The sequence below is a fragment of the Dendrobates tinctorius genome, unplaced genomic scaffold (assembly GCF_039654945.1).
Source record: "Dendrobates tinctorius isolate UK_male_01 unplaced genomic scaffold, ASM3965494v1 ptg000062l, whole genome shotgun sequence".
Taxonomy (NCBI): Eukaryota; Metazoa; Chordata; class Amphibia; order Anura; family Dendrobatidae; genus Dendrobates; species Dendrobates tinctorius.
In genome coordinates, this window is record NW_027361730.1 from 16560542 (window position 1) to 16573228 (window position 12687).

At 44.3% G+C, this 12687-nt stretch overlaps 1 protein-coding gene across 3 annotated transcripts in view; it reads left to right on the forward strand.

Moving 5' to 3' along the window:
- LOC141092952 (TRPM8 channel-associated factor homolog) overlaps positions 1-12687 on the forward strand; it is a 168347-nt gene that overhangs the window by 115911 nt on the left and 39749 nt on the right. For all 3 annotated transcript variants that reach the window (XM_073579330.1, XM_073579331.1, XM_073579329.1), the window contains one exon: positions 2251-2490. In XM_073579330.1, the coding sequence (XP_073435431.1) occupies positions 2251-2490 (240 nt within the window). The remainder of the gene's footprint in view (positions 1-2250; positions 2491-12687) is intronic.

Below are 12687 nucleotides of genomic sequence, written 5' to 3' on the forward strand. Positions count from 1 at the left end.
AAAAATATCTTCCTTTGTTGTCTCAGAACGATGTTTTGAAAAATATTGTGGAAAATAATGATATTGCCTTTGTAGCAAGAAGAGCCCCGACTTTAGCTTCATTATTATCACCCAGCATGTTCAAAGATCCGGATAAAATTTCCCCTAGCAATTGGTTAAAAACAACAGGATTTTTTAAATGCGGTGCCAATATCTGTAAGTGCTGCGGATTTGCTAATAAATCTAAAACATTTACATCTATCGCCAATAAAAAACAGTTTAATGTTTGTTCTTTTATAAACTGTAATACGGAGAATGTAGTGTATCTAATTAATTGCAATATATGCCGTATGCAATATGTAGGTTGTACGATGAATCCCCTTAAAACTAGAATCCGCAAACACCTGTCAGACGCTAGTAATTTGCCTATGGTTGGTGCATCAGTAGTATCCCGACATTTTTCAAAAAAACATAATGGAGATTTACGTGGTTTCTCCTTTATGGGCATTGAGCATGTAAAAAAACCATTGAGAGGGGGAGATTTTCACAAAAAAGTGCTTGCAAGAGAAAGTAGGTGGATATTTGAGTTGGGGACACGTATGCCACAGGGCTTTAATAACCGCCTGGATATTATTATGCACTATTGATATATTTGTACTATACAACACTGGCTAGTACTATTGTTATATGTTTTTGTACCACTTAAATCTTATGGTCAGGTTATTGGACACTCCTAATGTATTTTTCTCCAATATGTTGAATCCTTTCTTTATAATTTTTATGCATGTTGTATACTGATCAATATGTGGATAGTTTATATGTTTGATCTGCTTTTATAACACATGTTTTTTAGTTTCTCACATATGTTTATAATTACCCTAATGGGAGTGGGATGTATATAAGGTTCCATGTTTGGAAAGCAGATTAGATTCTGGACCGTGAAGAAGGCGGGTTTTACCGCTGAAACGCGTAGTCCTATCTGCACTACTTTCCTGCGTTATATTCTGTTTTGAACTGCTTGTACCATTGTATTTTAATGGATTTATGAATAAAAAGAAAGAGAAAATTTTTTTTTAACAGCATCCTGGATTGCTCACGTTATTGCTGGACTTTGCTCTGTCATTGTTCACATTTGCATGGATGGACTCCTACATCCAGATCCGGGCACAACGGAGTTAACCAGGTCAGCTGAGGTCCCAGGTGGTTCACAGGAGTGAGCTGGTCTACATTGTTGGATTTATTTATATATATATATATATATTTGCCTAAAATAGAAAGAAAATGTTTCATCTTCAACTTTAGGGTACTGCTACACTAAGTAACGCACCAGTGATCCCGACAACTATGCAACCTGGTAAGGATCACTGGTGCGTCGCTAAATGATCGCTAGTAAGCTGTCAAATAGTCAGATCTACTCAACAATGCAGCAATTATCTCGGCGGTCGTTGGGACCTTGTCACACAGCAACAATTCTGACGACTCCTGCCTGCGTCCATGATTTCTGAGTTGCTAACAAGGTCGCTCGTCGGTGTCAAACACAGCGATGCATGCTGGCCAGTGGGACACCAGCGATCAAAAAATGGCCCAGGACATTCGAGCATGATCAGCGACATCGCAGCGGGGGCCTGGTCACTGCTAAGTGTCACACGTAACAAGATTGCTGGCGAGGTCACTGTTGGGTCACAAAATCAGTGACGCATCAGCGATCTCGCTAGCGATCTCGCTTAGTGTGAAGTACCCCTTAGGCTTCTTTAGAGATCATTTTATCTTCAACTTGCTCAACTGTCCACAATAACAGTAATTTTGACCAGGGGTGCCCATACTTTTACATACCACTGTATATATGTCTGTACCTCTGCATTCAAATGGCCTGATGAAGGCATTTGTATGTTGTTGAAACACTTAGCTTCAATAACATGACTGTAACTCTACCTAACACCATTTTTCCCAGCAGCACCCAGTGGTTCTTTGATAAGACGCCTAGCTGCAAACTCTTCCTGAAACAGGAAGTATGTGTCTAGAAAATTTTCAGTAGCCAGTGAGAAAATGGTCATTTTCTATTAACGTCCCTGTAAACATGCCAGTATCTTATAACATAAGCTGTTTACACAAAGACGTTTCATTTAAGAATTTAACATGTTTTCCAAGGTCAGTGATGGAGTTTGTTTTGTGACCCTGCTAGTTTTATTAATTATAATTGTAATTTCTGGTGCCAAATAACTTGTGTTTTCAAAAGTGAGTAAAATATAACTATATTTTGTTTTCCTCCAGGCCAGACCAACCTTTTATCATGGTTGGATATAATTCGAAACTACCCAGCTACTTGGGCTGAACTAATAGCAGAAAATATAATTTTGTCTGTTCCATCTGATGTGATCCGGTCTTTGGATGATCCTGAAGCATTATTGTCTCAGTGGGACAGCCTGATGAAAGGAGTATCTGAACTTGCTGCTATTCCTGAAAAATTTCCACGTCCTGAGAGAATTGTTTCAGATGTTCAAATATCAGCAGGTAACGTTGTTCTAGAAAGCATTCAAATGGCATGTTGTAGCCTTGGTAAAGTTAGTTAATTGTTATAGATATTACCATACTGGTGCACAACTTGGGGTAAGTAATGGCATTTTGCACTCCCAAAAATCAAAACTAGAGATGAGCGAACATCGTCGGCCCCCTGCTTATTCCGCAAACTATAGCGCTTACAGAAGAAGCTGCATCGGAAACTCGGACACCTGGATCACTTCCAATGATCCGCTGTTTGGTGCCACAGCTACATGTGTCACGGCTGGGTGACGGTCACAACATATGCATGGAGAGCCTGTTTATTGCGATTGTCACACAGCCGCAACACATTCAGCCGCAGCGCCAAAGAGCTGATTATCAGGAGCGCCAATGACCAAAAGTCCAAAAAAGTACTGTGATGCAGTAACGTCTGTTAAAGCTAGGGGGCGCTGCATATGCAACTCAGAATATGCATGTGAGCATTTCCTTGATGGTGAAACAGTGACCGGCATGGTTGTAAATGTCCAGTATGTGTCGCAGAGGTTCTCTGCGCTATAAGCCAAAATAGCGTTGTCATGCTGGGACTTGTAGTCAACAAGTTATTTACCTATAAGGGCAGCTTATAGGGCTAGTCAGAGAGCTGGGCGGGATCAGCTAACCACACATACACCGCCCACATATGGGGGTGGTTTGGGATATATAGTGTGACTGAGGTCTGATCACATTGGTTGTGTGTTTGATCCTGAGTGGTTAGAGTGCACGGTCCCAGAAGGCCTGGGTGTGTGGGAAGTGACTGGGATTGAACTTCCTGAAGAGCACATGGAAAAGCCCGGACCTGATAGAGTCTGTGATGGCTCTGTGTAGGGAAGCTAATGCCCGGCTGTGGCTCTGCAACTGTAGACGGCCTAGTGAGCAAGGCACTGTCTGGAACAGTGATCCCAGTGTGGCCACTTCCCTGATAACCCGTGAGGGATAAACCATGAGTTATGCTGACTGGGGTCAGTAAGAGACTGTGTTCTGGCTTTAGAGCATGCGTGATGGATATGGCACAGCCTGTGTGCTCACAGGCCTGAGAGAGCGAAGCTCTACTATGGACATTAAGAATTCATCTGTCTGATGTGACTGTTTGCCTTGTGTTCCTGTGACATTGGTTTATGGAGGAAATAAACCACACAGACTGTTACTGTAAGCAAGAGTGTTCCTGTGTGCCTCAATATCGCAGCCGAGCGAGTTAATTCCCGCCCACTCATATGGTGGATCTCTACAGTACAGATAAAAATATTTTATTGCACTTCAAAAGACAGGTTAGGCTGGTTTCACACTTGCGTTTTATCGCGCAGCGCATTGTGCGCTATCGGTCGCACACGCAATTGTCCCCTATCTTTAAAATGTCAGGCTCACTGTCCAGCGATTGCACGCGGGCCTCAGCGTTTGAGTGCGCTGCACATTTTCCAGGTGTGTGACCAGACGCGCCGGACACTTCATGTTGCATTTTTTGGTCCGCCCAACGTCGTTAAAAAAATGGCATGTGCGCGTCAGCGCACGAAATGCACAAAAAAATAGTATTATAGTCTATGGTGTTGCTGAGGTGCGCTGTGAAGTGCGCATGTCAGTGCTTTTTGAGCGCGCGCGATTTCAGAGTAAACAGTGTCTAGACACTTTTTTAATACACCCCCTACACAAGCAACATTGTTTTGGAGGAGGGTAGGTAAAAGAAGGGGGCTGTAGCGCCAGATCATTACTGCACAGACAGACTGAAAACAAAAAGAAGACAAGATAACACCCACCCAGCCAGAGACAATCCACTACTTAGGAGAACACAGCAGCTATAATGTGAGTACTCTAAAATCAATTTATGTGAGCCTGTCCTTTAAAATACATTATGTACTAATATTTTTTTTTATTTTTACAGCATGTCTTCTGGATCCCAATACAGTACTTCCAGGGAAGAATTGTCAGAAGCAGAGCATGAGGTGAGTATTTTGTTGCCTTTGTGTAAGTATACCTGTCTCTCCAAATCGGTAATTATTTCTGTTCTTTTTTACAGACCTCAGCATCGGACCAGCCAAGTGAGCCGGAACAGCCGGAGCAGCGTACACAAGGTCCGGTGTGGAGGAGGCGCAATGTTAGTATCCATTATTTAAAGTTACCTTTTATTTTAAATTGTTTTTTATTCCTGTTTTTATGTCCTGTTTTTCATGTTCTATTTTTTTTCTCTATACCATTCTCCACAATTTCCACGATTATAATGTATTTCTTTTTTAGGTTCCACAATGGGATGAAGAGCTGTACATTGACAACGAGCAACTGATCATCCTTGTCCAGGAGCGTGTCCCGTTGTGGGACAGCCGTGACCAGCAGTACAAGATCATTGTGGTGACCCAGCAGCTCTGGAATGAGGTAGCTGCTGCATTGATGGAGGGCTGGGACAGCGCCTCTGCAACTTTAAAGAAGGCATTTAGTAAGTATTTCACTGTTCTGTGATGCCGCATTGAGTCTTTGTCCTGAGGATACTGTTTTGTTTCCTGATAGATAGATTCTATCAGAGACTATAACAGTGTCCTCAGGATCAAGATTGAATGCATTGTGAATTGTAATGTTGTATTATTCATGCTTTGTCTCTTGCACCTGATGATACTCGTGTGTTTACTGCAAGATATATTCTTGCATTAAACACACAAGTATTCTCAGGTTCAACAGTCAAGGCATTGTGATTTTTTATGCTTTATTCTTCATGCTTTATCTCTTGCACCTGATGATACTTGTGTGTTTCCTGCAAGATATATTATTGCAGTGAACACACAAGTGTCCTCAGGTTCAACAGTCAATGCATTGTGAATTATAATGTTGTATTGTTCATGCTGTATCTCTTGCACCTGATGATACCTGTGTGTTTACTGCAAGATATATTCTTGCAGTAAACACAAAAGTGTCCTCAGGTTCAACAGTTAAGGCACTGTGATTTTTAATGCTGTATTGTTCATGCTTTATCTCTTGCACCTGATGATACTTGTGTGTTTACTGCAAGATATACAGTATTCTTGCAGTGAACACACAAGTGTCCTCAGATTCAACAGTCAATGCATTGTGAATTGTAATGCTGTATTGTTCATGCTTTATCTCATGCACCTGATGATACTTGTGTGTTTACTGCAAGATATATTCTTGCAGTAAACACACAAGTGTCCTCAGGTTCAACAGTCAAGGCATTATGATTTTTAATGCTGTATTGTTCATGCTTTATCTCTTGCACCTGATGATACTTGTGTGTTTACTGCGATATATTCTTGCAGTGAACACACAAGTGTCCTCAGGTTCAACAGTCAATGCATTGTGTATTGAATTATTTTTGGATGCCGCATTGACTGTTTGACAAGGGAAATCAGGTGTGCGTGATTATACAAGATGTTGCCAGCTGTGCATTGTATAATGTTTATTTTATTATTTTTTCCACAGTGAACAAAGTCCGCACACGTTGGTTCTCGATGAAGGACTGCTTCAACACTGATGTTCGTGCTGAGGGACAGGTTCGCAGTGGCTCATCGGCAAGGATAAGAGCCAAGTACCGATATCACGCGCTTTGGAAGTCCTACGACCGGTCCTTGCCACCAGAGCGTAAGTATAATTTCTTTTTTTTTAATTTGGGTTTTCATTGAACATAATCGGTGATTTTATCTTCCACAGATGATCCTTCTTGTAAATGCATGATACTAAATTTTTACTTTTGTTTCCACAGCACCTGGAGCAGCACCCTGCAACCTGTCCCTGGAGCGGTTCTTCATTGATCAACCTCGGACCCGTCACAGCCATCCAACAGCCAGGAAGCAAGTTGCAGGTCAGCAACACAGACAGCTAGTGACCAGGAAGTTGGTCAATCAGGTGTTCCCCTGTCCCAGGTTTCTGCCACTGGTTATGCGGGCACTACCCGCCAGCAGCAGAGGGCCTCGGACAGGAATGTCATGCCCGAGTTCATGCACTTGAGCGAAGCCTTTCATGCCAGCCTCAAGACGCTGGCCGAAAGAGTGGAAAGTGGTTTTAGCCACATGGAACACCTCATCCACTCTTCCGACCAGCGCCTTGAATGGCTGGAGGCCGACCTCAATAGACCAGCGCACCATTTCTTTAGTAAAATTGAACGGGGCATTGCGGATCACCTTAGTCCTGAGCCACAGCTGAATGTGTTACACACCTGCAACACTGCTTTCTTGCAGGCTATGCAGCAGAATCAGTACGTGCAGCAGTCAGTGTTGTCATTCCCACCTGTACCACCATTGACTCGCTTCACCACAGTACCAACTTCTGCTGCATACCACTGCCCGGCCACCTGCATTCCTAGCCAAGCCGGACATCACTACACCACACCAATGCTGAGTGCTGCTGGACACTCCACCTCCGCCACTTCCATGTCAAGCGCTGCTCCTGTCTGGAGCACCAGTACTGCCACCGTTTCCACATCTTGGCGCACCTCCAGTGCAAAATCTGCTTGGGCCAACGCCACCTCTTCTCCTGTTCAGACCACAGAGACTCCATCATCTCCGGATCGGAGCACCGCCACTTCGCATCATCAGCATGGGAGCACAGCCACAACTCCTCATCATTCCAGGAGCACCTCCACCACTCATCATCAGAGGAGCACCGCCACCTCTTCTCCTCATTATAGCACCACCACCCCTCTTCAGAGGAGCACCGCCACTGCCCCACCTACTCGGAGCACCACCACCACTCCTCTTCAGTGGAGCACCGCCACCACTCCTCATCACAGGAGCACCGCGACCGCTTTCTCCTGATAGGAGCACCGCCACCTATTCTCCCTCCAGAAGCACCACGCACACTTCTCCTTCAATTAGCACCGACACCAGGGGTGGATTAAGGGTACTCAGGGCCCCAGGCTGTTCAGACTCTGTGGGCCCCCCGATCATGTGATGGGGTCTGGAAGTCACTAGTTTTCATGATGCATATGGTGCGTCAAGGGGCGGGAAGGGGTTAACTACTGAGGTAAAAAAACTCTGCAAATACGCAACGTGTGCACAAGGCCTCAAATACTGAGTGAAAAACTCAACAAATACTCAGCGTGTGCACGAGGCCTTATAAACACTGAGGTAAAAACTCACCAAATACTCAGCATGTGCATGAGGCCTTATAAACACTGAGGTAAAAACTCACCAAATACTCAGCATTTGCACGAGGCCTTATAAATACTGAGGTAAAACCTCACCAAATACTCAGCATGTGCACAAGGCCTTATAAATACTGAGGTAAAAACTCACCAAATACTCAGCGTTAGAGTTGAGCGATACCATCCGATACTTCAAAGTATCGTATCGGATGGTATCGGCCGATCTTTAAAAAAAGTATCGGTATCGCCGATTCCGATACCGGAAGTCCCATTCAAGTCTATGGGACTTCCGGTATCGGAATAAGAAAAACCCTTTCCTGCCCTTGTACAGCCTCTCTGGGGTCTGTACGGGCCTTTCGGGGGGCTGTGCCGGCCTGCCAGGGGGTCTGTGCAGGCTCCGGTGGTCTGTGCCGGCCTGCCGGTGGTCTGTGCAGGCTCCGGGGGGCTGTGCCGGCCTGCCGGGGGGCTGTGCAGGCTCCGGGGGGCTGTGCCGGCCTGCCGGGGGACTGTGCAGGCTCCGGGGGGCTGTGCTGGCCTGCCGGGGGGCTGTGCCGGCCTGCCGGTGGTCTGTGCAGGCTCCGGGGGTCTGTGCAGGCATCGTCCGATGGGACTACAAGTCCCATCGGGCGATGCCTGCTACCATGACAGTGATTGACACATTAGCCAATGATGGGACAGTAGTAGTCCCATCATCCGGCTAATGTGTTAAATGTAAAAAAAAAAAAAAAATTACATGCTACATACATACAACATGCATACTACATACATGCTACATTCATACTACATACTACATACATGCTACATTCATACTACATGCAACATACATACTACATATATACTACATGCATGCTACATACATACTGCATACTACATGCTACATACATACTACATATATACTACATGCATGCTACATACATACTACATGCTACATACATACCACATACATACTACATATATACTACATGCATGCTACATACATACTACATATATACTACATGCATGCTACATACATACTACATGCTACATACATACTACATACATACTACATATATACTACATACATGCTACATGCTACATACATACCACATACATGCTACATATATACTACATATATACTACATGCATGCTACTTACATACTGCATGCTACATACATACTGCATGCTACATGCATGCTACATACATACTACATATATACTACATGCATGCTACATACATACTACATGCTACATACATACTACATACATACTACATATATACTACATACATGCTACATGCTACATACATACCACATACATGCTACATACATACTACATATATACTACATGCATGCTACATACATACTGCATGCTACATACATACTGCATGCTACATGCATGCTACATACATACCACATATATACTACATACATACAATACATTCATACAATACATACATAGACATACAGTACATATAACATAGAGTAACATACTTACCAATACTTGTCACATTGTTCCCCGAAGCCATTGTCGTCTACGGAATAAATATTAACATAACAAACCACAAAAATACTCACCCACGATCCGAAGCAGTCCACGAGTGTGTCCCACGACGATCTTGGGTAGAGAACTGCAGCATCAGCTGTTGCTGCCGTTCTCTACAGGCTGCAGGAATCCAATGACGGAAGGTAGGTATCCTTCCGCACTGTATTCCTCCGCCACTTAAAAAAAAAAAAAGTCCCTAGTCTCACTTTATGCCATTGCTGTGTGGGAATTTCCCACACAGCAATGGCATAAAGTGAGACTAGGGACTTTTTTTTTTTTTAAGTGGCGGAGGAATACAGTGCGGAAGGATACCTACCTTCCGTCATTGGATTCCTGCAGCCCGTAGAGAACGGCAGCATCATCTGATGCTGCAGTTCTCTACCCAAGATCGTCGTGGGACACACTCGTGGACTGCTTCGGATCGTGGGTGAGTATTTTTGTGGTTTGTTATGTTAATATTTATTCCGGAAAGACAATGGCTTCGGGGAACAATGTGACAAGTATTGGTAAGTATGTTACTCTATGTTATATGTACTGTATGTCTATGTATGTATTGTATGTATGTAGTATATATGTGGTATGTATGTAGTATGTATGTAGCATGCATGTAGTATATATGTAGTATGTATGTAGCATGCATGTAGTATATATGTAGCATGTATGTAGTATGTATGTGGTATGTATGTAGCATGTAGTATGTATGTAGCATGCATGTAGCATGCATGTAGTATGTATGTAGTATGTATGTAGCATGCAGTATGTATGTAGCATGTATGTAGTATGTATGTAGCATGTATGTAGTATGTATGTAGCATGTATGTAGTATGTATGTAGTATGTATGTAGCATGCATGTAGTATGTATGTAGCATGTAGTATATATGTAGTATGTATGTAGCATGTATGTAGTATGTATGTAGTATATATGTAGTATGTATGTAGCATGTAGTATGTATGTAGCATGCATGTAGTATGTATGTAGTATGTATGTAGCATGCAGTATGTATGTAGCATGTATGTAGTATGTATGTAGTATATATGTAGTATGTAGCATGCATGTAGTATGTATGTATGTAGCATGTAGTATGTATGTAGCATGCATGTAGTATGTATGTAGTATGTATGTAGTATATATGTAGTATGTATGTAGCATGTAGTATGTATGTAGCATGCATGTAGTATATATGTAGTATGTATGTAGCATGTAGCATGTATGTAGCATGCATGTAGTATGTATGTAGTATTTTTTTTTTTTTTTTTTTTTTTTAACATTTAACACATTAGCCGGATGATGGGACTACTACTGTCCCATCATTGGCTAATGTGTCAATCACTGTCATGGTAGCAGGCATCGCCCGATGGGACTTGTAGTCCCATCGGACGATGCTTGCACAGACCCCCGGACATCAGCACAGCCCCCCGGCAGGCCGGCACAGCCCCCCGGCAGGCCGGTACAGACCCCCACAGGGTGCACAGCCCCCCGGCAGGCCGGCACAGCCCCCCGGCAGGCCGGCAGAGACCCCGGGCAGTCCACACAGCCCCCCGGCAGGCCGGCACAGCCCCCCGGCAGGCCGGCAGAGACCCCCGGAAGGCCCGAAATGACGGCGCATCATGATGCGCACACACCGCGCATCATGATGACGTCAGGCCGTCAATCAACTGAACTTCCGATTCCGATGCCGAATTCCGATATTGAAAAAATATCGGAAGTCGGTATCGGAATTCCGATACAGCAAGTATCGGCCGATACCCGATACTTGCGGTATCGGAATGCTCAACACTACTCAGCGTGTGCACGAGGCCTTACAAATACTGGAAGGCTTCCACCCAACATCTAGTCCTGACTCACCTGTACCTAACATTGAAACCAGCTAATAGTCTGCAATCACCTGCTGACCGGGACCCATGACCTGTCAGACAAGTTACTTCACATGAGTCACACAGAGGCTTCTGCTTCATGAACTTCCCCAGATAGAAAAAGCAGCCTCCAATGTGCAGCCTGTGGCCGGATACACAGGAAGAGACGCTCCTCGTCACAGGCTGTGCCCAACATGGCAGCAGAGAGGTTAACGCCACAGACAAGTCGCCGTCTCCTCACACACTGGACACGACGCTGCATCTGGTGACAAACAAGCGCACAATGTGCAATGTTAGTCATGTCCTAGATGTTCAGCATGTGGAGGACCAAGGGGGGACAAAAAAGACCCCAGGATTGGAACAGGAGCAAGGGAAAGTGGATGGCGGTCGGAGGGGCAGGGTTTATATAGGGATCGGAGTAAGTATATAGATATATATACAGACACATATTACTACATGCGGGCAGCATACACATGCACAATCCTCAGGTTGTATAAATTTCAACTGGTCAAAACATTTCTCTCAGTAGGCCAAGAAAAAATGTGGCAGGAATAAAGTACACCTCATAGTAACTTATGTGTGAGACAAGACCCGCCATCTCGTGCCCGCCTTACTAGAGGTGCCCACTGCCCACATATAACAAAGTTGATGGAAACAGAATACAGCCACTATGATGATTGGTTACCGGCCGCCTGACCACACCCATTTCACAACTAGTCACACCCATGTCCATGCCCCAACCACACCCATTTAGCACTGCTGATCACACTGACTGGTACTGAGGGCACAGTGGCTGGCATTATGGGCACAGTGGCTGGTACTGTGGGCACATTGACTGGTACTGAGGAAAAGAAAGAAAGAACAGAGAGAGAGAAAAAAGAAAAAGAGAGAGAAAGAAAGGAGGGAGAAAGAAAGAACAGAGAGAAAGAAAGAAGAAACAGAGAGAGAAAGGAAAAAAGAACAGAGAGCAAGAAAGAGGGGACAGAAAAAAAGAACAGAGAGAAAAAAAGAAAGAGAAGAAAGAAAGAAAGAACAGAGAGGGAGAGAGAAAGAAAGAGGGGAAAGAAAGAGCAGAGAGAGAAAGAAAGAAAGGGAAAGAAAGAACAGAGGGGAAAGAAGGAACAAAGAGAGAAAGAAAGAGAAAGAAAGAGGTGAAAGAAAGAACAAAGAGAGAAAAAAAGAAAGAAAAGGGAAAGAAAGAACAGAGAGGGAGAGAGAAACAAAGAGGGGAAAGAAAGAATAGAAAGTGAAAGAAAGAACAGAGAAATAAAGAAAGAAAGAAAGACAAGGAAAGAGGGGAAAGAAAGATTCTATAAAGATACTATACCAGCCCGGCTCACATTGTAGTGCCCACCTGAGCCTCCTGGTGCAGGACATATTATGATCCACTCACATGGCCGACATCCCCGAGTCCAAGGCGATCCCGTTGTCCGCGCTGTCGGAGGAGGATATGGTGATGATCAGAAGCATTCCCTGAAGTGCCTCCATGGTTCCATAACAATCTCCTCTGGTCAGCTTCCAGCACATCACTTCCAATGGAATGTCACGTGCGAGTTTTCTAGTGCTCCTCGGGGCTCCGCCGCATACTGCTGTGTCTGCGGGAAAAGTAAGCTCCCGGTCGGGGCAGTGGGGCAGACACTCAAAATCTGGGACGGTTGGGAGGTATGAATGCTCTCCATCATACACCTTGTACACCCATGGCTCCGTACACCTCATT